We start from the raw sequence: 22,934 nt of genomic DNA, 5'->3' as shown, positions 1-22,934 counted from the left end.
TCCCACCCACCCTTGTTCTTGAACGCGCTGCCCATGAACACGGGCTGGAACTTGAGTGCCAGCGTGGCCCGGCGTATGGCGGCGCGCAGCTCCTCGGGGCCCACAGGCTCCTCGGACAGGAACTTCTCCGCCAGCAAGTCATCAACCTGGGGTGGTTGGTTGGTTGGTTGCCTGGTTGGTTGTGTGGTGGTTGAGTGTGTGTGTGTGTGAATGCGTGTGTGTGAATGCGTGTGTGTGAATGTGTGTGTGTGTGAATGCGTTTTTTGGTGGGTTTGGGGAAGTCATATGCTGCAGGGGGGAAACAAGAAGCAATGAACTGCTGCCGGAAGGCGTCCAAAGTGTCCCAAGTCCTGCCCTCCGTGAGCGGCTCCTAAGCGATAATATGAAGTCACCGAAAGCCCCCAAAAGGGAAGGGACCATGATATGGGGCGATACCCGGGCAATACCCCCCACCCCACGCTACCCAGCTCCAAGCCGGCCCCCCCCCGTTTTTCACCATCCTAGATTAATTGCCATCCACGGGTGGGAACACTCAAACAAAAACCCTACCCCCTCACGCCCCACCCCCCAACCCCCCCACCCCACCCGCACTTGAGCCCGCCAGCCCGCCGCATCCTCACCTCGCTGACCTTCTCCAGCAGCTCCATCCGCCGGGACTCCACCTCAGCAGCCAGTCGGTCGGGCACCGGACCCTCAACCACCTGAAGGAGGTATGGGGGGAAAGTAGAGGGGGGCCAGCAGAGGATCACCATCCCAATGATGCCGTACGTGCCGTACATCCTAGTGTGTGCCAAGGCTGAGCTCACTCTGCAACGAAGACCCCTTTTTGGGTGTGGGTGTGGGAGAGAGCACACTGCACCAGGGGCATCCGTGTCATGAGGTGAAGCCAGCGGGTGCAGCTCCGCAACCCCCCCCACCCCGGGCCTCAGACATCCTCCGCAAGCACCCCAACAAGCCATACTTACGTGCATGCGGGCCCCTCCACATCCCCTCCACCCATCATCACCCGCCGGCCGCTGATGAGTGACCAATGAATCCGCTGCTGCTACCGCCAGCAGGAGCAGCTGCTCCTGCTGCTGCCACTCCTGCTACTGCCTACATCTCCCCCCCTCCCCCTTCCCCCCCTCGCACCGCACCTCACCTTCTCCCCTTTCGGCCCCTCGAAGTAAAAGGCCTTACGCCCGACCAGGTCCACGACACCCGCGTGCTGCTCCTCCAAACCGATGGGGATCTGAAAGGGGGAAGGGGGGAAGAGCGGCGGGTGGTAGGGGGGGAGAGAGAATAACCCACATGCAAGGAAACCAGAAATGAGCTGCCACGACGTCCAAAGTCCGAAAACGAATTTCTCTGCTGGTGTCCTAAGTCCCCGTGGGAAAGGGGTTAGGGGCAGCAGAGTACGAGTGGCCAGGACGAGTGCAGTACAGAACTTAGAGCCCTGATGGGCCTGCAGCTGTACGGCAGTAATAAATGCCCTCGGCCCAGGATAGCTCCTCGTGGCAGTGACGTACTCTGCCGTACATCGGATCTACCTGTACGGCAGCTACATTGAGTTTGAGCTTGTCCCGTGCCATGTCGATACAGCGCCAGGGGTTGGCCCCCGCGCGGTCCAGTTTGTTGACGAACACCAGGCGAGGCACGTTGTACCTGTTGGGTTTGGGTACGGGAGAGTTGCGGGTGTGTGTGTATGGGTGGGGGGCTGGGGAGAGGCGGAGGTCAGACAACCACCGACGATTGAGGCAGCAGATACCAGAGATAGACGGATCGGGGGAGGTGAGGGGGAACCGTACGACACAAGAAGCAAGGTAGGGTCAAGTGCTGACGACTAGTAAAGCCTCAAGAAATCAACTGCCGTTGGGGCCGTACACATCCACATGTGATACACCCACACATGCGATATCCCCTTCTCCCACAACTTTCTTACGAAATGGTGTCATGCGGCACCCGTCTCCCTCCCTCCTTTTCTGCCTCCCTCCCTCCCTTCCCCCTCCCCTCCCCGCCTCCCTCCCTCCCACCTATTAGCAAGGGCCCCACCTCTTCATCTGACGGTCCACAGTAATGGACTGGCTCTGCACCCCGCCCACGGAGCACAGCACCAGTATGGCTCCGTCCAAAACCCGCAGCGAGCGCTCCACCTCGATGGTGAAGTCCACGTGGCCGGGGGTGTCGATGATGTTGATCTGCCGGGGGGGGGCCGGAAGGTCGTGGATCAGCAAACAGACCGCGAAGGAGGTGTGGCACATGGGAAGATGGGAAGGATTGCGTGTGTGGGGAGAGGAAATGGGGCGACGTGGGAAGTGGAGGATAGAGGAGATGTTTAGGGGTCTCTGGTTGCTGAGCTGTTGGGTATTGGGAATTCAGTTAACTGTGGTAGACGTGTCGCATAGCGTCAGAGCTGCGCATAGCGTCAAGGTGGTTTCGATAGTTTGGGCCCCAGCAGCCGTCATACTGCCGGACGAGGCCGTACTTGACGAGGCCCATTTCCCCGCCTTCATGCTCACCTGCTTGTCCTTCCAGGCGCAGTATGTTGCAGCCGACTGGATGGTGATACCCTTCTCGCGCTCAAGGTCCATACTGTCCATTTTAGCGCCGACGCCATCTTTCCCCCGAACCTTTGGATTTTTGGGAGAATGTAAGGAAAGGAATATCAGCATGTTCAGCGCATTTGACAGTGGACACCCACCTCGTGAATTTCGCGGATACGCCCCGTGTAATACAGGATGCGCTCTGTCAGTGTTGTTTTACCCGAATCAATATGCGCTGAAATGCCAATATTACGGATCAAAGAAAGCGCCTGCTGCTCTTGCTCGGAGACAGGAGAAAGCGCCGTTGAAAAGCACCTCGCTAGCCAACCATCAAGATGTCCACAGTGGTCCTTGCCCGCGATCCTTATATGCGATAAGACATTAGATGTTCCTAATGTGCTAAAGAAAGGCTGCAACCCTCTCCCAAGTCCCAACGTGAAAATGCGGGCGACAGAGCGGCTCATGTGCCCGAAAACGCGGCAATACGCCGCACCAAAACTTGTTAACAATAACGGATCGGGATTGAGGAGTAATGTTATCCCGATGAAGTTGCAATTACAAACAACAAAACAACCGAAACACGGACAGCTCCCTTCAAAAGCTCTTCGCTTTTTTTCCTTTGGTTAACCTGTTGTATGTCTCTACCAACGCGAAAGCGGAAAACCGATTTGAGTCTAGTTTTGCGCACTTGGTTGCGCACCGTTGCGGCGCTCGATACGACATGTGCAACATGACCCACAACGCACTTCCAAGCACTGTGTATGCAGCTCCCGTTTTGAGTATTCCTTTACTGAGATGCTCCTGAATATGTGCCCATGCCAGGCAGGCATGTGCGAGATAACCATCTCTGTCATGTTAAACAAAAGAAGGGATGTGTGTCGTACATATAAGATTTTCAATGGCAGACCTATGTGACCTCAGCATCCCAGACTGCAATGACCCCGAACCTTCAGCGCTGCCCCAAAGCCCAATCACGGCACGCATCAGTACACAAACGCGCAGTACGTTAGGCAATCTAACATCCTTGCCAGCAAATATCGGCTTGGCGAGCAAAGTTTTACTAGGCCGCCGCCTTCGTGCTAGCAAACGACAAGCGGTTGGCGTCTATTAATGCACACTGATCAATTTATGGTGCTTTCGGGCCGAAAAAATGTGAAGACCAGTGGCGGGGCTGCATTTCGGCCGCTGAGGATCAATCCCGGCTGAGACGAAATCGCCAATTTCAGACAGTTCCAGCTCCCATACTTCTGCAATAACTTCATTACAGTAATTCTTAATGCTCTGCGGGATAACATGGGCGCGTTGAAGCGCACCATCAGACAGTCGCGCGACCAACAACACAGGACTACTACGGCACCCGCAAAGTTACGGTTATTGTTCATGTCCATAGCTCTTTCTGACACAGCACCAGTACTTCAGCACCTGGCGGCGACCACACGTCCTGCACTTGTGCAAACTCAGCAGTCACCATTATTACCGGCCCGCCCTCCTCGCTGGCCGCGGGCTCCAAGTAGGGCTCCAAGTCGCGTTCACGTTCGCATTCACGGCCGACGGCAGAGGCCCTGGAACTTGATGATCTGGAAACGGGGAGGCAGCGAGGTAAGGGGAGGACAACACGCCTCCGGTGTAGGTGGAAGCCCACATATATACACACCCGGATCCTGCGAAGAAACTCGAGTGACCTTTTACTACGAATCTAAGGAAGAGTTATATCTCCTCCTACATCTGGGGCTTGCCTGTAGCGTCAACACCAAGGGGGACGTTGTTGTCCCGAGCTATGCACCCTAAAGGCTTGAATTGTGACATGGTACTCACTCAGGGAGTCCGGTTGCCAACTTGGGAAGTTTGTTTGGGCTGGGCCCACGGAATGAAGCAGCATCTAGGAGTGATAGAGTCCTTTCCGCACACCTGCTGCATGCCAAACACACAGATGCCATTTGGTGGCTTGCGTGCACACGACATCCAAGTGTGCCAACACTGCAGGACTGTGTGGGTAGGTTGTGTCACAGATGCAAAGATCCAGGCTGGGTTGCGTGACTATGACTGAGTGCTTGTTCTGACCTTAAGTCCTGGCTAGGCCCATGACTCCCAGAACTCACTGCATCCCCCTGGTTTGCCTTAACTGCTGCACAGGTGGATGTGGTTAACGACTCTACTCTCCTGAATGTTGGTCCTGCAGCATGTTGGTTGCCGCATTTCTTCTGTGCCCCCTTGCATGTTCATAGCAGCATTCGGACGTCCCCATTATCCAAACGGGTCGTGATGCCAACTCAGCAATGTTTTCGTCAGAAATTATTTGTGGAGGTGAGGTAGGGCCCTCCTGTGGCCCTTGTACTTGCTTTGACTGCACTGCTTTGACGTGTTCGTGTGTGCATCTGCCGTCCCCCACTCATTTGGTTACATTGCATGCTTTCCCATCATACGGCACCATCAGGCATGTGTCACATTGCTATGTGATGGGATGTTGATGCGCTTTGTGGCTGATGTGTTCGAGGCTGCCCACAGCACCATGTCAGCCCAGGACATCATCAGACATGCACAGGTGAGTGAGTGAGTGAAATGCATCACATGCTGATGGAGATGCTGCTGGGTAACCCAAGGCCTGCTGCACTGTGCTGCAGTGGTGGCAGGAGCGGGGGCCCAGGGGGCGGTCACAACCCCCAGCCCACCACCCACCAGCTGCCCTGGGCCCCCGCCCCCACCCCAGCAACATCCCAATCCCCTTGCTGAGCCCCAAACTTGCATCTCCTAGTCACCCAGGTCCGTGTTAAGCCAGTCAGCACCTGGCAAATGTGGCAGGAGCTACAGACCAGGAGTCAAAAGGTGAAACATTAGCCCCCCAAAATGAACATCTGTCAGCATGGACCTAGCTGCCCGGTTCTTTGTCATGCAGTGACTCATATGGTCAATGTGTGTCAGAGTCAATAACCTAGCCATAGGTGCTGGTGCCATGTCTACTCTTACGTGGAGCTTTGCTGTTCTACCGCCCAGCCCCACCACTGGGTGCAGCTGCATGTCAGCACACTTTCATCCGGCACACAATGGAGAACCACACATGTCCATCCAGCCCACCTCTGAGTAGCAACAATGTAATCAATGTGACTTGCCCCAGGTGCCCTGCTGGTCCACTGCTTCCTGGGTCACACCACTTCCTGAGACCCTGCATGCCTGGGCCTAAGGGCCCCCTTGCTACACATCCACCTCCTCCTCCACATCCACCGACTCCTCTGGGACAACTCGGCCCCCATCTCCATGATGCTTCCGGTGTCAAGCCAGCTCAGCCACATCTTGACGAGCTCCTCCTTGCCATCGTGCTGCAACACGTGGTTGAAGAGGTACTCTGTTGGGTCGAAGCCGTCCATACAATCCGTACAATCTACAAAGCAGTCTGCACAATCCTTACCATGAGTGCAGGGTTCCAATGCATGGAGCCAGGGGGTTTCACAGTTCAGGTTCAGGATGTGCTTGAAGTAACATGGGGAGCTGGCAGCCACAAATAAAGAGCACTCAATGTGTGCAGTTGGCACTACTTACCACTTGCAGGGCCAGAGTACACTTGTAGGGCCCCTTGCCGGTGGTGGTCTCGAACTTCACGTGCTTGTTGTAAAGGTCCCCAAAGGTGATGTCGCCCAGTGTCTTCACAAAGGCTGTGTCGTTCCTGTATGTTCATGGGAGGTGTCCCAAGGCCATTCCCAATTAAACAACCTGTCACACTGCATGACACCAGGTAGCTCAGTACCTCAGTCCGTGCCTGATGGTGGATTCCCATCATGCATGACATGGAGGCAAACTCACTTGTGCTGCCCCATGGATGACAGCCTCTTTGGCAGCAGTGACTAATTTAGCATGTGCAGAATGAACTCATCCTTGTCGCTGCCCTTTAAGATGCAGATATGCTGGACCTCATACTTGTGCTCTATGGTGCTGCACCAGATGATGCCGTTCTGGGAGCCGTTGATATTGAATTCGCTGCCCATGATGTTGCATGCTCCCAGAACGGCATCATTTGGTGCAGTGCCATCGAGCATGAGTATGAGCTCCAGCACACCTGCTTCTTGAAGGGCAGCAACAAGGATGAGTTCATTCTGCACGTGCTAAATTAGTCACTGCTGCCAAAGAGGCTGTCATCCATGGGGCAGCACAAGTGAGTTTGCCTCTGTGTCACACACGATGGGAATCCACCATTGGTGTGAACTGAGCTACCCGGTGCCATGCATTGTGACAGGTGGTTTGATTGCGGCCTTGGGATGCAGCCTGAGAACATACAGGAACGACACAGCCTTTGTGAAGGTGCTGGGCGACATCACCTTCAGGGACCTTCACAACAAGCATGTCAAGTTCAAGAGCACCACCGGCAAGGGGCCCTACAAGCATGGCCCTGCAGGTAAGTAGTGCCAACTGCATGCATTGAGTGCTCTTTATTTAAATAAAGAGCACTCTGATGCATATGCATCAGAACCCAGGGTGTTGTGCTTGGGCAGGCAGCAATGCTGCTGGTAGGTGTTCACCAGTGTGAACGGGGTGGCAGTGATGGCCTGTGTGTTCAGAAGAAAGAAAGTGGGAAGGGGGAGAGGGTGGGGAAGAGCATTGGTGCAGGCTGTCATGAGTCTCATGGGTGAGGTGGCGCACTTGCACACCCAAACCACCCCTACCGTGGTCAGGGTTGGGCATCTCCCTCTCCCTTTCATCCTCTGACCGGGCATGGTGCCCCCCACCATGCTTCCTTGCCCTAAAGTCATCCCTGAATTGACATTCTATGACCTACACCGACCAGAAGAACAAGGCTGAAGGGTGTCCAAGGCAAATGTTAAGGCCAATCCTCCTTCACACTATCTGGGTCGAATTGTCTGGGGCTCTGGGTATCAGTTTTGTCCTTGGGTTTGGGCTGGCTCAGGTTTGGGTTTCTCGGTTTTCCTTGGGTTCCAAAATGATCTAGCCCCCTGCCCACACATATTGTGTTGCGGTTTTAGTTACACCCACCATTTCCTGCCTAAATGCCGGCAGTCCCGAGGTGGCGCAGGTACCCCTTTGGTTTGTCACAGGTGAGTATAGTTGCATGTTGTGCACATCAGCATTAATGGGTTGGGTAACTGCACACCACAAGCCTGGGTGCTACTCAATGGTCATTGGCCTACACCGACCAGGAGAACGAGCAGTGGGTGGTGGGATGTGAGAAGAGTGCCATGTGGGCGTGAGGTGGTTGTGTGTCGTACCGCAGCACAAGGTGGCATGCATGTCAGCTGCACACCTAGCTCCAGCAGCGGTTGTAGTGGTACCTTCCATTGGCAGCTCCAGAGTTGAGGTTTAGACGATCAAAGACTCCACTCTGAGAAGAGTAGACATAGTTGTAGTTGATGTGGAGTAATCCATAATTGGTTGAGGGGTAGAGGTATAATCAGCCTCAGGCTGCCTTTAAATAGGACGCAGTCCTGCTCCGCTGTCAAGCAGAATGGTCATCAAACCGATGGAATGTCAATCAGTGACTGGCTGAAGTCCCTTAATCAATCACGACCGTTGGATTCTAGCCTGTCATTTTGAATAAGTCCTTCTCAGACGTGGCTATGCATGTCACGCATGTGTTACCACAAAATTGCCACCCTTTAGGACTTGACGTCCCTGCAAGTCCGTTGTCGTACAGACTCCAGCTCAGCTGTCATGTCAGGGGTAAAATGATCCGCTGGTTCCCAGCTATTATGCTCGTCTGAGTATCCTTGCCACCGTATGAGGTATTCATCCGTGTACATGTTTTTGCCAACCTTTCGGTGTCAGTAATCAAGTATTCTCTCAACTTGCAGATAACTATCCTCAGAAGTACCCTGCCAAGCAGGCAATGTCTCAGGTGGAATGGGGTGGAACGGTCCATCGGCCTTGTATGGTTTGATGCGACTTACGTGAAATACATTGTGAATCTTCAGATTCAGGGTAAGGATTAAGCCCACAGCAGCTTTACCCACCATCTTATCCACGGGAAAAGGTCCAATCCATCGGGGTTGTAATTTACAGGATACCTTCGGGTCTGCTTGTAAGTTTTTTATACTCAGTAGGAGTAAATCAACCGGCTGGTACTTGGCTGGTTTCTTATCCGTGTTGTAGTATGCAGGTCCGATCTTGGACTGCTTTCAGGCATCGCTTAGCTGCTTGAAGTCGTCTTTCCAGAGACTCAGCCGTACCAGCTGCGGCTGGCACGTTGCAAGCTGGTCTTGTTGGGTGCCACCCATAATTGAGGAAGAACGGGGTTTGCTTCGTTGCCCGATTCACGGCGTTATGAATGGCAAATCCAGCCAAGGGTAACGCTTCATCCCACAAGCGTGGTTCTGTATCACAATAGTTGCGAAGCATGTCTCCCAGGACTCGGTTCATCCATTCTGTTTGTCCATCCGTCTCAGGGTGGAATGAACTGGAGAGAGCAGGATCGGTATTAACCATTCATACCAGTTCTTGCCAGAATCGACTGGCAAACTGTGAACCTTGATCGGAAACCGTCTGTTTTGGCACACCATGCAGCCGGACCACGTGGTGGAGGAAGAGTTTCACGGTTTTTTCTGCGGTCACGCTTTTCTGTACCGGAACAAAGTGGGCCATCTTCGTGAGACGATCAATGAAGACCAGGATAGCATTGAATTGGCGAGCCGTACGGGGCAAGCCTGTAATGAGATCCATGGAGGCACTTCAGGGATTTCCAAGGCATTTCAGGGATTGGTAAAGGCTGCAACAAGCCAGGCCGCTTGCCTGTCCAAGCTTTATTGTGTTGGCATTTGTCACAAGCAAGGACTAAGTGCCGTACATCTGCAGCAACATTGGGCCACCAATGATTGCGTTGCACTAGTTCCAATGTGCGGTGAATTCCCAGGTGTCCTGCCATATATATGGTATACATGTTTTGCCATCAGGGAAAATCTTGAGCCAAAATCCGTCCTGCGTTCTTTCCAAGTCCGCGAGGTTTTGAGGAACCACTGGTCCTTGTCATACCCAGTTAGGATGCGGGTTCTCAGAGTTTGGCGCGTTTGCATTCGCGTCACCGATGATGATCGGTTACGACCTTAAACTAAACCCTAAAACCCCATCATGTGGTCCTTCCAGGTAGCAACACCACTCTTGAAGTGCGTGTATTACACCGAGTAGCTCTTGCTCACCTGTGGTATAGTTCCATTCCGCTGGAGTGCACTTTTTGCTAGGGAAGGCAATTGGTTTTCTGTTCTGCAGTAGAATTGCAACTGTACCGTGGAAGGACGCGTCCAAGATCACTACTCTTCGGGAGTCTGGAGCCCACTGTAACAACACCACACACACTTCGAACGTAAAGGGCTTAGTCATGTCCGGGTACCATAGCAGTACATTGTCTGCCAACGCGTTTTACACCACCTCAAAGGCTCATACCCGTTCAGGTGTCCAGTCTTCCAGACGGACTTGACCGTTTCCATGTAGCATGTCTGTGTGGGGAGCCGAAAGCGAACCGTAGCTTTACCGAACTTTCAGAAATAGTTCGTAAGTCCCAAGAACTGCAGTAACTCGGATACATTCTTTGGCAATGGCCACTCACGGACAGCCTTCATCTTCTTAGGATCAATGCAAACTCTGTCGGCACTAATGATGTGACCGAGGTACTCAATCTGAGTTTGCGCCCAGTGGCACTTGGACGACTTCGCATGTAACTTGCCCTTGGGCCTTCGGCTTGTATGGGTAGTCTTTACAGGTATGGGGTCACGCACCCCCAACCATGTAACACACACACATGTAACTGTTCCCGTTTTAGCACTTCGAACACGGCTTCCAGGTGTTTTAAGTGTTCTTTGCGATTTCTCGGGAATACACCAGGATATCATCCAGGTAAACCATGACAAACTGGCCGAGAAAGGGCTGGAAGATTCGGTTCATCACCACTTGGAACGTGGCTGGGGCATTTGTCAGCCCGAACGGCAGGACAACATACTCATAGTGTCCTTGAGGTGTGTGAAACACTGTCAGCGGAACATCCTCAGGCCGAATCTTAATTTTGTGCTATCCTTGTTGTAAGTCGATGGAGGAGTAGATCATACTACCTCCCAGGCTATCCACCAAGTTGTCTATCCACGGTGTTCAGCCCTCGATAATCCACCACCATGCGTTCTGTTCTTCTTTCCCACGAAGAGGATTGGAGCTGCCCACGGAGATACACTAGGGTGAATCATCCCCTTTTGCATTAAGTCGGTTACTTGACGTTTCACCTCCTCCAGCTCATCAGGAGTTAAGGGATACAGTGGGCATGATATCGGTGTTGTGCCTGGTTGCAACAGAATTGTATGTTCCACAGGTTGGTGTGGTGGTGGCCCCTTCAGGTCCTGAAAGATCACTTCGTATTTTGCAATCAATATTTTGCAATCAAAGCTTTGAATTCCAGGTCTAGGGTCTGCTCAATAGCGTTGATTGTGCAGTGCTTCAGTGTAGGTATGGACTCCGGGTTTTGTGTCTGCCCAATACTTGTGGCACGCTATGACTCAGACAATGCTGAGGATTCTGGGTTTTCGTCTGTCCAGCATTGACTGCGGCAGTGGTGACCAGCAGCGGTGACCCACCACTGACCCTGCACTTCACCCGATTTTGTTTGTGCTCAGGCCGCTGCCTGAAACAGTACTGCTTCAGCTCATACTAGTGGTCAGACAAGCAAAGTATGTGGCCCCTTGCACATTAGGCTCTTCACTTCTTTGTGACTTGCCAATTTGACACTTGCTCGTTTCATGAACACAGCAATTACATGATGAACTTCACGTGTAGGCACCACCGCAGCTACTGCTGTCAGCATATCCTGTCGCTGCTTGCTTATCCGACCAAATTGGACGCAACAGGATAGGTTCCTTTTGTGAAACCAGACTTTATACACCGTCATGGTATGCACTCCAACGATTATGTTTGCTGCCGCCGTCAGGTTAGGCAATATCAGTGCTGGAACCTGCTTAAGTCTTAGCAAGGTCTGGCCGAGGATAGGTGTGGTACCACCATCGGCTAAACTCACATGTGAGAAGGTTGTATTCCCCACTCGAGCATGGAGCTGTTGTATAAGCGACTGTGAAACAAAGTTGTGGCTGGCTGGGGTGTATCATCCCCCATTGCTGTGCAGTGCGGTGTCTGCAACATACTGGGTGCATCATACCAAACTGTAACACCAATGGTAAGACCAGGCAGGAGAGCACTGTCTCCTTGCAACCCGTATGCACAGTACAGTCGGGTGCCCTTCCATTGGGCCCAGCCCAGATGGTGCACTGTGCTGGTTGTTGTTCTGCAGTTACATCCCACAGCAGCAGCAAAATTTGTGGGTGGTGCCACCGGTTCCTGGTTGGCAGCAATGGGGACGGCTGCATTAAACTTAACTGTGCTCTGTCTGGCTGCACTTGTAGTGGTACCTCCCCTTGGTGGCTCCAGAGAGAGATTTAGACGATGAAAGACGTAGTTGTAGTTGATGTGGAGTAATCCATAATTGGTTGAGAGGTAGTGGTATAATCAGCCTCAGGTAGTTCTCCTTCTCCCGCAGCATGAACACGAGTTGTGGTGTGATGCATTGCACTCTCATCTCACTGGCCGCCAGCCGAAATTATATCGCTGTGGAGCTGTTCTGCTGTTCTGAATGAAGTCAGCGGTCAGCGGACTTCGTTCTCACATGCTCAGCTGCTTCTGCATGCTCAGCTGCTTCTGCCATGCAGAGTAGTCTGACAATTCCTGAGCAACTGCTTTATGGGCAGTTCACAGGACAGCCGCAGGTAGCCGAGCGCCTGTGTGTCTCCAGGGTGCGTCTTCCTCCATTGTCTTACATCCATTCCCCATGATGGTTGCCTAGCGAGCCTGACTGCTCAAGCTGAAGCAACTACAGATAGTAACCGCCGGGAACCGGTACCCGGGGCTCATAACCTGTTGGTGAGACGCCATCTCACTGGGACCTAGCAGACACGACTATGAGTCATTGGCCGTTACACATATTCAGGAGGTCGTTGCCTAGGCGTAAACGTATGAATCTGAGGTAAACAGCAGAGCCTTTTAAAGGCTTGGGAAGCATATCCTGATGGACGAGCTGGCAGTACTCTAGGAACTGCCAGCCGTTGCTCACAGAAGTCTGACGGGCGGCCTTCCATATGCCACAACCGACACTCACAGCAGTCTGACGGGCGGCCTTAAACAGGCCACAACCGTTACCTAAACAGCCTGCCATGTGGCCTTAACAGGCCACGGGGCGACGCCAGCGTTATTTTTTTGCGGAATAATTTCCGAATTTGGAGTAAAAAATTGTTCGTGGTCACGAAAGTTAATAAAAAATAATGTTCCGACCGTACAAGTTCATTCCTCGAGTTCATTCCTCATGCCAAAGCCGCTAGAATCTTACAGGAGACATACATGTTAACCATATCATAGTACTTTAATGCCATGGATGTTGAAGGCTAAGTGGATCGGATGCAATAGTGATTGCCAGAGGGTTACAAAAGCAACTAACGGCTCAGCTCAGCCACAAACTCACTACCCTAGAAGCATACCAGACCAAAGATAAACGATCGCTCATTCCTATTTATTGACGAGTTCGACAGTCGATCAGCAGGTACGGAAGATGGCTCCGAGCCAATCCAGAAACCAACTATCACGCAAGCACCAGGCGACAGACTGACCGGACAACAATTTCTTCAACAATGGATACTGTTAGGAAGGTCACGCCCGAAAGTCAACGAGGAATCGAACTGTTTCTGACCGGACCGAACGCTGCAAAATATTCGGACCCGAAGCTCCCAAAGCTTGGAAGGCCATTAAAGCAGATATAAAACTTCACTGAGGCCATTAGCGAGGTTAATGAAGGAGGTGTAGAGGTCGTAGGTAATGTGTACGCAATGCTGCAGCCAGCCGACGACAACGACGCCACTCCGGTTGCCAACAGCGAGCGGGCCAAACATCAACGTTCATCATATGGAGACAATCGCGATGGGCCAGGAAACAGGTTGCGTTTGGTGGTTCCGGTTCATGGCTGCTATGCTTCATTACTTTTGCAACCCGGAAAGTCGTGTAGTGTTATCTTTCAACGTGATGCAAGACGAACGATGGTGAACGAACTCTATTCGATCAGTGCTTGAGAGATTGTGGTGTGCGCGTGTTGCGACATTCCCCAAACCGGCGTTTGCACGAACTGTAACTCATCGGGGGGGGGTCTGGGGGCCTTACAGATTCGGAATACTTTTATTCCCGCGACTAAAAACCTATTCCTCCGTTCGGACTGGAAAATTAACCGGCAAAAATGGGAAGAAACACTGGGCGACACGGCATCCCTTCGCATCAACAAAAAGGAGGCGCAGATGCAACTTCAAGGAAAAGAGGGAACGATCAGCGACGAGACCAAGAGCAGACAGCGGCTGGGCAATATAAGTGAACTCCAGATGTGACGATCCGCGCTGACCATCGTGCAAGCCATTCGAGGGAATATAGTCCTTAGCTCCTTTGATCTTCGTGCGTGACCTTACTTGCGCGCTTGCTTGAGTAATGTTTAAGGATATCGTGTCAGCTTCAAAACGCTGCCAACAGCATGCGTTGATGCCCTGAATTGCTTTCCGGGACTGTAGAAATTACGGCAATTACGCCAAATCATCTGCGCGGAATACAGAGAATCGTCGAACCACCTTCCGCGTAAGCGCAGTAACTCATCGGAAACCCTGTAGTCTGCTGCAGTACCTAGGCGTGTAATTTTAGGGTGGATTGAAGGATAGAGAGTTGAAGGGCAAGGCGAACAGGTTGGAAGTCCTGGTGCTGCAGGTTTGAAGCCCTTATTTATACCCGTTTCCACATCCTCCAGGATGCTGATTTGGGATGCTGATGGTTCCTGTTCATCCCTTCGCTGCACATTTCAAAATGATGCGATATTCCCGCAAACACCGTTCGATACGTGGCATTTACCTCGCATCTCGACAGGATTGCCGTGTTCCTTGCGCGGAGAACAGGAATTTATGTTACCCTTACCTTGGATAATTTATCGCCCCAAAATCTGTGTTTGGATGCGGTTTAAGTCGTTTGCTTCACTCACGGTATTGCATGGATCAAATGTGCGGAAACAATCCCAACGGAGTTTTGCGCACGGAGGAAGACATTTCATAAAAAAAGATCCGAATTGCATCTGGTTCCCCATGCAAATTTCAGCTGCATGATCGAACGGTTAAATGTACGGCGAGCAAAAACTCGCCCGTTGGACTATGGGATGGACGTGCTTTATAAGTTAGTTAAAAAGGTGAAACATATAGTTATAAATGTCATATCCTGGCCCCTGATGCTTTAGAAACCAGCTAGAGACATAGACCTTCTGTATGCATGTTGCATAGTTGACCTGGAAAGCTGGACATCAATATTCCATATCAAAATTTATAATCTTAGCACAAAGCTTTTGTGCTGTCTCGGCTCAGCACGAAGTCCAGTATTGTTTCTGCTCGGGTTATTGCGTTGATCTTGATACGACCAGCGCGGCATAGCTGGTTTCTTTGCACGCAGTACAAGCAAACAAAAAATTAAAATAACTTTACTGAATTCTCGTCAATATCCAAATGCCTTTCGCACGCTCTGCTACGCGGGCATCTGTCTTTGTAACGCTGCTGAACTTGTTCGCTGCGGCCGCGTTTGCAGCCTGGCAAATCCCGCCAAAGGATGAACCCAAGGAGGTCATGGCAGATGCCCTGATGTCCTGCTACAACGCCATGTTTAGCCCGGAGCCCATCGACATGAAGACTTACTTGGCAGACAGCCCAAGTCGAAGGTGCGGCACTTACTGCTTCCGTCACAGTGACTTCTTTAACCTACCCCAAAGGCCCACGTTGAAACGACCTTAACGACGTTACACTTGCCAAATGCCGCCTGTAGTTTACGATTACACAAGGTCTGGTGGAGTCATCGCGAGCCCCGGCTGCCCGTCACCTTGTTTACCCACTCCGATTTGGGTCGCCTTAAAGTGAGAACCGCGCACAGAAAATCATATGCGCATGCCTTAAGAAGGCCCTTGAGTAACATGCTCACACCTCGCTGTTTGCGCTGCTGCAGTCCGTGGAGGCTCAGTGCCGCGGTTTCCCGGGTGGCGCAATCTCCGTGGCAGTGTGGATTCCCCTTATCGCCCCGAACACGACCTCCAAGGCCGCGTCCTCCTCGTCACCTGAGCAGCAACAACGGCAATCGTCGCTTCCCGACCTGGACGCTAGCCAGCTTAACGCTTTGCGAAACGCCACGGAGCAGGTCGACGGCCTCTTCCGCAGCCTGGACCAACAACTTTCGCCGCAATCGCCTGCTGCACAGTCCAGCTCGGCAAACGACGACACCAGTACCAGTACCAGCACCAGTACCAGCACCAGCACCAGCAGCAACTGCGTACTGCGGGTGATGCTGCTGTACGAGCTGGTGGCGGATGACATCATGGCGGCGCTGATGCCACTCAACATCTTGCGCAATACGGCCGTGCTCGCCGCCACCACACCACTGGTCGCGATGGTGGATGCCGACATGGCCCTCAACCGGGGCTTGGCCGCGGAGGTGCTCGTCAACGAGGCCAGGTAGGGCTTCCTGCGCGAGTGATGGCGCTTGCTTGGAGGCCGGCAGCCCTGGAAGTCGCACCTCGTGCATGGCTGTATGTAGACAGTACCGTCTGCCTGGTTGGTGTGGGGATGGGAGTATGGGGGAACGCTGTGCCGTGATGTGTTCTGCTTTGCACTGCTGTGCTGTGTGCGCTGTAGTGCGATTCTGTGTTGCTGTGCTGTGCTGTGCTGTGCTGTGCTGTGCACAACACAGCACATCTCCTGTGTTGCTATGCTATGCTAATGTGCTGTGTTGCTGTTATGCTACGCTGTGCGCTTCTCTATGCTGTCCCTTAACTGTGTGCTGTGCTGTGCTGTGCAGAGTGGCCGAGCTCAAGCGGAAGGCTACGGAGGAACGCACGGTGTGGGTCGTCCCCATCTTCGACACCAGCGACAAGCTGCCCTTCCGGGACCGCCAAGCAGCAGTAGACGCCGCGGTCGCAGGTGAGGGCAGGTGAAGCTGATCTCAAGCTGGTGGCTATAAGGTGGTGGATGCTCAGCTCCGCACCTCGGTGGCCATACATAGCGGTAACGCCAACAATCCTATCTCCTGGAATGGGAGTGTTTTTTCCAACAACACCACAGTTATATACATGCACATGCACACATGCACACACACATTTGTCACATTATGTTAGCGCTGAATTTACCGTCTTTCCTTTTTGTTTATATCACCTTGTATACCTGCTTCCTGCATTCCACGTCTTTAATGCTTGCTTGCTGGGTTTGGTTCCTTCCATACATAATAATGACTGGAAGCCGTACACCTGCTGGATTTGGACTTTCCAAACCCTTTCGTTGCTCGTACTGGCCAGGGGGGCCCGACGCCAAGGCTCAGCTGTTGGAGATGTGGCGCAACAGATCAAATATCTATCCGTACGGCATCCATGGCTTCACTGCTGGCCATGGCCCCACCGACTACGAGCAGTGGAAGCAGTCGAACACCGACTACAGCATCACCTATAGGGAGGGCTACGAGCCCTTCTTCATCGGCGATAGGCAAGTGGATCGCTACTACTATGCGCTCGCGGATACTGCACGCTGCATGCTATATATTGTCGTACGATGTCGTACGATGTCGTATGATGCCATACGACTTTAGTAATAAGTGTATACCGTAAAAACAAAGTTTAAATTTAGAAAGGCGCAGGTGTGGTGCTGCTCGCTGTCCATAGCGAGAGAAAATATCCTTGGCCTCCCGCGACGTCCGGACGTGGCATATATGCCGCCTTGCTGCGCAGGTTTCTATGTTGCTGTCGCGACATTTCAGATGTCCGTACTATAGCCGTACTACTGTACGACTGAGCCCTTGATCACCAGCCAAATCCCGCGCGTGACTCGCCCCACAGGATTGCGCTGCCGCCGTACGATTCCCGATTTAGGTGAGTGAATGTACGGCATATAGGTGAACGGGTCGGTGAATGCTCTACCCGTTGGCTGCTCTGCCCGTGTCCTCGTAGCGCCCCACCCTAAACCCCTTCCTCCTCAATTGTTCTGCGTACACGCGTACACTGGCGTTTGTGTTTCCCAGCCGAACCGACAGCTTGTTCCCGTGTCGTATGCAGCATTACGAGGTGCGAAGCCGCGCCGTGGCATCCAAACGCAAAGCTCGATGCATGGTGATTGCCTGCTTGTGTGTGCACACGACACGCACACGACACGCACGCACTGCTCTCAACTGCCCAAGAACGGCTCGGCAGAAGACCCCTCCCCCGGTTACATGACGAAACGGCGCGCCTATCTGTCTCTTACGCATGTTCATACACGTGAGAGAAACTCAAAATAGAAAAAAACACGCGTGGACACCCTCGCATGCTGCCTATTGAGCCGTGTGCCTCTATTTGACCATCCAATCCAAAGAGGGTATTACCGGGACAAGATTGTGAACACGTTCTATCTGCACAAACTGGACTACCACTTCCGGTGTCTTCATGATGTGTGGATGGTGCACCGGCCACACGAGCCCTCCATGGCCAGCTACAAACGAAGCCGGTTGGCCGCAGCTCCTACCCCTCTGGAAAAGGTAACGCTAGGCAGGTGCTGGGCAGTAAGGAAGTGGAAGGCTGCAGCGGAATGTGCGTGTGGGTGGGAATACTTGGTAGCATAGATGGCAAATTCGTGGATATGCCGTTATGGGTTGTAAAGGTGTAGTGATGAAGGCCTAAATGATTATGATTATTGTGGTTATATTATTCATGATTAGTCCTTTTGCGCCGTACGGGCCTTTCCCCGCCCTTCTCCGTACACACAGCTTGTCCAGCTGGCGAACGGTACCTCCATTCGCGCCCGAGCCGCCAACTACGAGCACAGCAAATCCACGTTCGCAGCCGCATGTGCGGAGATGAAGGACGGCACCTACCAAGTGGTGATGAACGCAGCGGCGGAGCACTGTCGCGCCGTGCTGCCATGGTGGCGGCCCAAGGTGGCAAACCGACCGACAGCAGCAGCAGGCAGAACTAGTACGCTGCGGACGAGATGGCGGCATCGATAGCTGTGGTCGATCGCCGCATTTTGCCATGCAGCGGGACGGCGCATGTATGTATATATGTATGTAAGATACATAAGGATAGCGGGGACGTCAGACGTGGTATATAGAAATGGCGGCGGTGATGGCAGGCCAGTGTGCGATGAGGCAATATGCAGGAATGTTCCGTAGAGCGTGCGGCGATAGGAAAGTTACAACAGAGGAATTTTTAGTGAGTTCTAGGGCTTGAAAGGCAGCAGGTTTTTTTTATTTTTTTAAAATCCGCTTGCAATTACTCCGCTGATGACGACGGCTTATCTCGGAGGTTGCCGCGAAAGGGACCCTTAAGTTCTTTTTTCCTACCCTGCGATGAGTGCAATGATGATGATGATGATGGCAAGGGAGTTTTGCCGCTGCTTGTCCGAAGACTCCAAGTCCGGCATCCGCTGTGCTTACGAGTCCCAAGGAAGGTAGAGCGAAAAATATATGATGCCTAAACTTTACACAACCCTTGAAGTACGACACCCTACACGACCCCTATACAAGCGTACTATTCATCGCCCGTTAATCCCATCCGTACACCGTATTTAGCCCCAGGGGCTCTTACGAATTCTTCTTGGCGGCGGGGCAGCACCAGGTAGGGCCTGGCAATACAACATATTTCATACTGTGATTACTTTTTGGGTGTCGCCTTGCATGGAACCCACGTTGTTCAGCGTAGGGCCCTAGGTAGGGCATTATTCATCGTACAACCTCTGTACCAAGCAAACCTGTCCATTCAAGCGAAGGAGGCAATGGCCAAAAGGATTCTCTGAAAGTAATTCGCAGTGTAAGAAAGGCGGACTTTACAACGGTTTAACCAACGGTAAAAGGCATATGGCCTGCCTGGCCTGCCAAGCGCCTATCGGATTGCAGCTTATAGCGCTTATCGGGTCATCCTAGTGCTTCTGTCAATGGAACCTTCGGATTGTGAACGGCTGGAAACCCAAATACGGGGGTTTGGCGCTGCGGGGCCTCCTTGAAGCTGCGATTACCGGTACGACAGAAGCGCGACAATAGCACGACGTGCTGTTAGGTTGAGCGACAACCTAACGGCTATGTCGTAGCTTATTCATCGCTATTTGCAGGCTATCTGGCATGTATGAGTAGTTCACAATTTCCGAAGTTGGGATGTTTAGTGAGCGTGCACGGTTTCTTTAAATGGCGCGGGCAATGCTTGATCCGAGCCTCTGTTTTCTATGTATACGAGCACAACATGATATCGTAACGAAAGCATTAACTGCACTTCAATTTTAAATATCGCCGCCAGGCACCGTGTGTTTTCCTGCTGCGAAGTGTCTCCGGGCTATTGTAACTATTGAACTATGGCAGGATTCATCAGTAGGAACAATCGCAGCGGCCCGGCTGTCAATTTGTATTGGTCGGCGTACCTCATCGGCAGCGTCATCCTGCTCGTCGTGCTAAGTTTGGACCCTTACTTCAATAAACCTTCTGGCTGGATTGGGTTGGAGCTTTTCACTAGCAAGCCAGTGCGACACGGCGTCGATCCGTGCTCTTGGGACTATGAAGGCTCATGGAAAATCGGCAGCTTCTCTGGACCCAATCCCATGGCGCTCAACATTTCAACAGAGCCCCTCATAACATGCGCTGATGTCACCCCGGCAAGCGTTAGCTATGTAAGAGCGCCTTTCGTGCACGTACCCGGGGGTAAGCCTGTCGGAATTCGGGTCGGTGCGCGAGGAGGCGTTTACAAACCGTTTCTTGTCGGGAAAGACCATTAGCTCTACCACCGTCTTATTGGATGCTCACAAGCCAATGCTCCTGGTGGTGGCGATGCGAAGCACACCCGCGTCTTTGGCTATTCATGCGTTCGTTTCCCGCAAAGTCTTGAGGCGGACTCTGTGGCTTGTTCGTGTCCCAGCCCCTTACCATAAACCCGTGGCATTCTAAGCCATGGCCACACAACACCACTAACAAAAGCACCTCGGCCTTTGACAAACGTGTCTTATTTCATAACTACCCCAAATACAGTTTGATCAGTTTACCAAAAAGCCCTGCTGTACGCGGCTCCACCGGCCCTTTCCCCTGACACCGTTCCACACACTCGACAGACGATGAACCTCTGGAAGCATCCACCTGGACTGTGTTCTACGAAATGCGGAACCTCCAAACCCACAACAGCGAAATCGGCGCCTCCGTCTCCCACGACGGCGGCGTCACCTGGCGCCACGCAGGGGTCGCGCTGGCGGACCGCCGTACGTCCCTCTCCTCGCCGTTCGTGGTGTACGACGCGCCCAGCAAGCTATACGTCATGCTTCCAAACGCACAGTCCAGCCCGTCATGGTTCGGCAGCAGCCGCAGCCGCGGTGGCAGCAGCCTGCGGGCGTACGTTACGACGGCCGTGGAATTCCCGCTGGGCTGGCGGCCCCTGAGCGGCCCCCTCATCCCTTCCTCCCTTGCAGCGGGGGACAGCAGCAGCAGTAGCCCCGACACGGCTGTTACCAGCAACGCAGCTGGAGGCCCTGGGGCAGCAGCAACAGCCACCTCCGCCCGGCGTCTGGGGAATCCCGACTCCGGGACTGCTGCGACCCGTGGGTCATGGGACGGAGCAGCAGCGCTGCTGCGGCATGGGGAGGAGGAACGCGCTGCCAGCGGTGCAAGCGGCGGCAGCGGCTCATGGGGTCCTGGGGAGGAGGTAGGCGGTAGCGGCCAGCTGAGCGGCACCACTGCGGTACTTGTGGAGGGACGCTGGTGGGTCTTCACGTCGCTGGTGCAGCCGGCAGCTCTGCCCTGGCTGCGCCCCCGGGTAACGCCACGCATCTACCTCACGGAGGGCAGCAGCCTGCTGTCCGAGTGGATTCCCCACCCAGCTGCGGACCAGCTGCATCACCCGGGGGGGGGCCCAGTGTGGTCCAGGCCGTCGGGGGAGGAAGAAGGACGGGAGGAGGGAAGTGGTGGTGCGGGGGAGGCTGGGGTTGCGGAGGGCACGCAGGTGTTCTCCTCGGGACGGCCCTTCCTCTGGAGAGGTGCCGTACACCGCTGGGTTCACGGCTGCAAGAGGCACTGTGGGGATGAGCTGCTACTGCTGCGCGCGGTCGTGGCCAACGCCACGGACTACGCTGAGGAGGTGGCGGCCAGGTACGAGCCGGGGAGTGACCGCTCCTGGCACGCGCAACGGCTTACCCACGCGGACGTGCGGCCGCTGCCGGTCCCGGAGGAGGAGGTGGAGGGCGGCGGCGGCGGCGGCGGCGAGCGTTGGTGGGGGCTAGTGTCCGCGGACCGGTACGCCGACGGCATGCACCAATTCGTGGTCCATGAGCTCTGGTTTGTAGAGCTCAAGGCCTCGCTCCGGAACCTGGTGGCCATGCAGCTGCTGCTGGTGCTGGGAGTGGTGGTGCTGCGAGCCACGGCGGAAGGCGGAGGCGGGGCGGGGGGAGGAGGAGGAGGTAAAGGGCGCCATGGCTCGCTCCGGGAGGCAGATGACGGCGGTAAGTGCGGCAGCACCGTCGTCAGCTCGTGGTGGTGTCGTGGACTGGACGCGACGTTGCGGATATGGGCGGTGCAGCTGCTGTCGAGGAGCCCGACGGGGGTCGCGGCGTTGTCAGTGGCGGAGGCGGCTGGCCGTACGGCACATGCGGCTGTGGTGAAGACGGTGGCGGCGTGGGATCTGTTTGACGTCAGCTGCCGCCGCTTGGCGTCCCAGCCACGTGCACAGTTTGCAGCGCATGCGGTGGGGGCGTGTGTGATCGGTCTGACGGTCGCGGCGGCGGTGATGGTGGCGGTGCCGTCGGCGGTGCCCTGTCCTCGGTGGATGGTGGTGATTCGCCCGTTCACCGACCCGCCGTACTACACGCCACCGCAGCCCTTTGTGGACCCCTCTGCGCCCTTCAACCTGACCCGCCTGACCGTTGTCAGCGGTTGTACGATGTCGTTCATGGACAGATTGGAGAACCTGGTGGGCTCACTGCAGGTGGGCTGGGTTGGGATGGGTTGGGATGGCTTGGTTTGGAGTCGAGCAGGAGGCAGGGTAGCCCGAGGGTAGGGTAGCCCAAGGGTAGGGTAGCCCGATTAGGAACGTTTTACTTAGGGTACCGCCGATGTTGGGCATTCAGTCCTCGATGCCGATCTCGTCTCGTGCCTGTTACTGATGTCCCTCCCTGGCCCTCTCCCTCCCCTGTTGCGGTCCAATCGGATCCGACGTGGCGGGGCCCCCAGTATTGGGAGCCCGACCTGCCCATCGTGGTGTACGACCTGGGGTTCACCAGCGAGCAGCTGGCCCGGTTGAGGTGCTGGCGGGGTGTGGAGGTGGTGAGGTTCCCGTACGAGGAGTACCCGCCCCACGTGCAAGAGGTCAACAACTACGCCTTCAAGCCGCTGCTGTTCCAGCACGCCATGAAGACC

The 22,934-nt window shown here is 54.1% G+C and overlaps 4 protein-coding genes across 4 annotated transcripts in view; 2 read left to right on the top strand and 2 right to left on the bottom strand.

Annotated features, from left to right (window-relative positions):
* Nucleotides 1–2,986, bottom strand: part of VOLCADRAFT_68943 (uncharacterized protein) — a gene marked incomplete at both ends in the record, with an annotated part of 8,589 nt that extends 5,603 nt beyond the window's left edge. Inside the window, 7 exons of the mRNA XM_002957998.1 lie at nucleotides 11–146; nucleotides 621–701; nucleotides 1,142–1,231; nucleotides 1,530–1,644; nucleotides 2,032–2,177; nucleotides 2,499–2,609; nucleotides 2,681–2,986. Of these exons, the coding sequence (XP_002958044.1) occupies nucleotides 11–146; nucleotides 621–701; nucleotides 1,142–1,231; nucleotides 1,530–1,644; nucleotides 2,032–2,177; nucleotides 2,499–2,609; nucleotides 2,681–2,986 (985 nt within the window). The remainder of the gene's footprint in view (nucleotides 1–10; nucleotides 147–620; nucleotides 702–1,141; nucleotides 1,232–1,529; nucleotides 1,645–2,031; nucleotides 2,178–2,498; nucleotides 2,610–2,680) is intronic.
* Nucleotides 2,987–3,900: 914 nt separating this feature from the next.
* VOLCADRAFT_99263 (uncharacterized protein) lies at nucleotides 3,901–6,331 on the bottom strand (the record flags this gene model as incomplete). Its single annotated transcript, XM_002957997.1, has 4 exons — nucleotides 3,901–4,099; nucleotides 5,724–5,920; nucleotides 6,057–6,180; nucleotides 6,318–6,331. The coding sequence occupies 4 exons, from the start codon at nucleotides 6,329–6,331 to the stop codon at nucleotides 3,901–3,903; spliced, it is 534 nt and encodes a 177-aa protein (XP_002958043.1).
* Nucleotides 6,332–15,055: 8,724 nt separating this feature from the next.
* Nucleotides 15,056–18,560, top strand: VOLCADRAFT_99262 (uncharacterized protein; the record flags this gene model as incomplete). The annotated part of the gene is made up of 7 exons (XM_002958021.1): nucleotides 15,056–15,264; nucleotides 15,369–15,456; nucleotides 15,546–16,048; nucleotides 16,392–16,513; nucleotides 16,885–17,072; nucleotides 17,530–17,643; nucleotides 18,321–18,560. The coding sequence occupies 7 exons, from the start codon at nucleotides 15,056–15,058 to the stop codon at nucleotides 18,558–18,560; spliced, it is 1,464 nt and encodes a 487-aa protein (XP_002958067.1).
* Nucleotides 18,561–19,897: 1,337 nt separating this feature from the next.
* The window catches only part of elg24 (acetylglucosaminyltransferase), a gene marked incomplete at its 5' end in the record, with an annotated part of 6,589 nt that continues 3,552 nt past the window's right edge, over nucleotides 19,898–22,934 (top strand). Inside the window, 3 exons of the mRNA XM_002958020.1 lie at nucleotides 19,898–20,240; nucleotides 20,645–22,503; nucleotides 22,749–22,841. Of these exons, the coding sequence (XP_002958066.1) occupies nucleotides 19,898–20,240; nucleotides 20,645–22,503; nucleotides 22,749–22,841 (2,295 nt within the window). The remainder of the gene's footprint in view (nucleotides 20,241–20,644; nucleotides 22,504–22,748; nucleotides 22,842–22,934) is intronic.

Source organism: Volvox carteri, assembly GCF_000143455.1.
Source record: "Volvox carteri f. nagariensis unplaced genomic scaffold VOLCAscaffold_84, whole genome shotgun sequence".
Classification (NCBI taxonomy): Eukaryota; Viridiplantae; Chlorophyta; class Chlorophyceae; order Chlamydomonadales; family Volvocaceae; genus Volvox; species Volvox carteri.
This window is presented reverse-complemented; position numbering and strand designations above follow the sequence as displayed.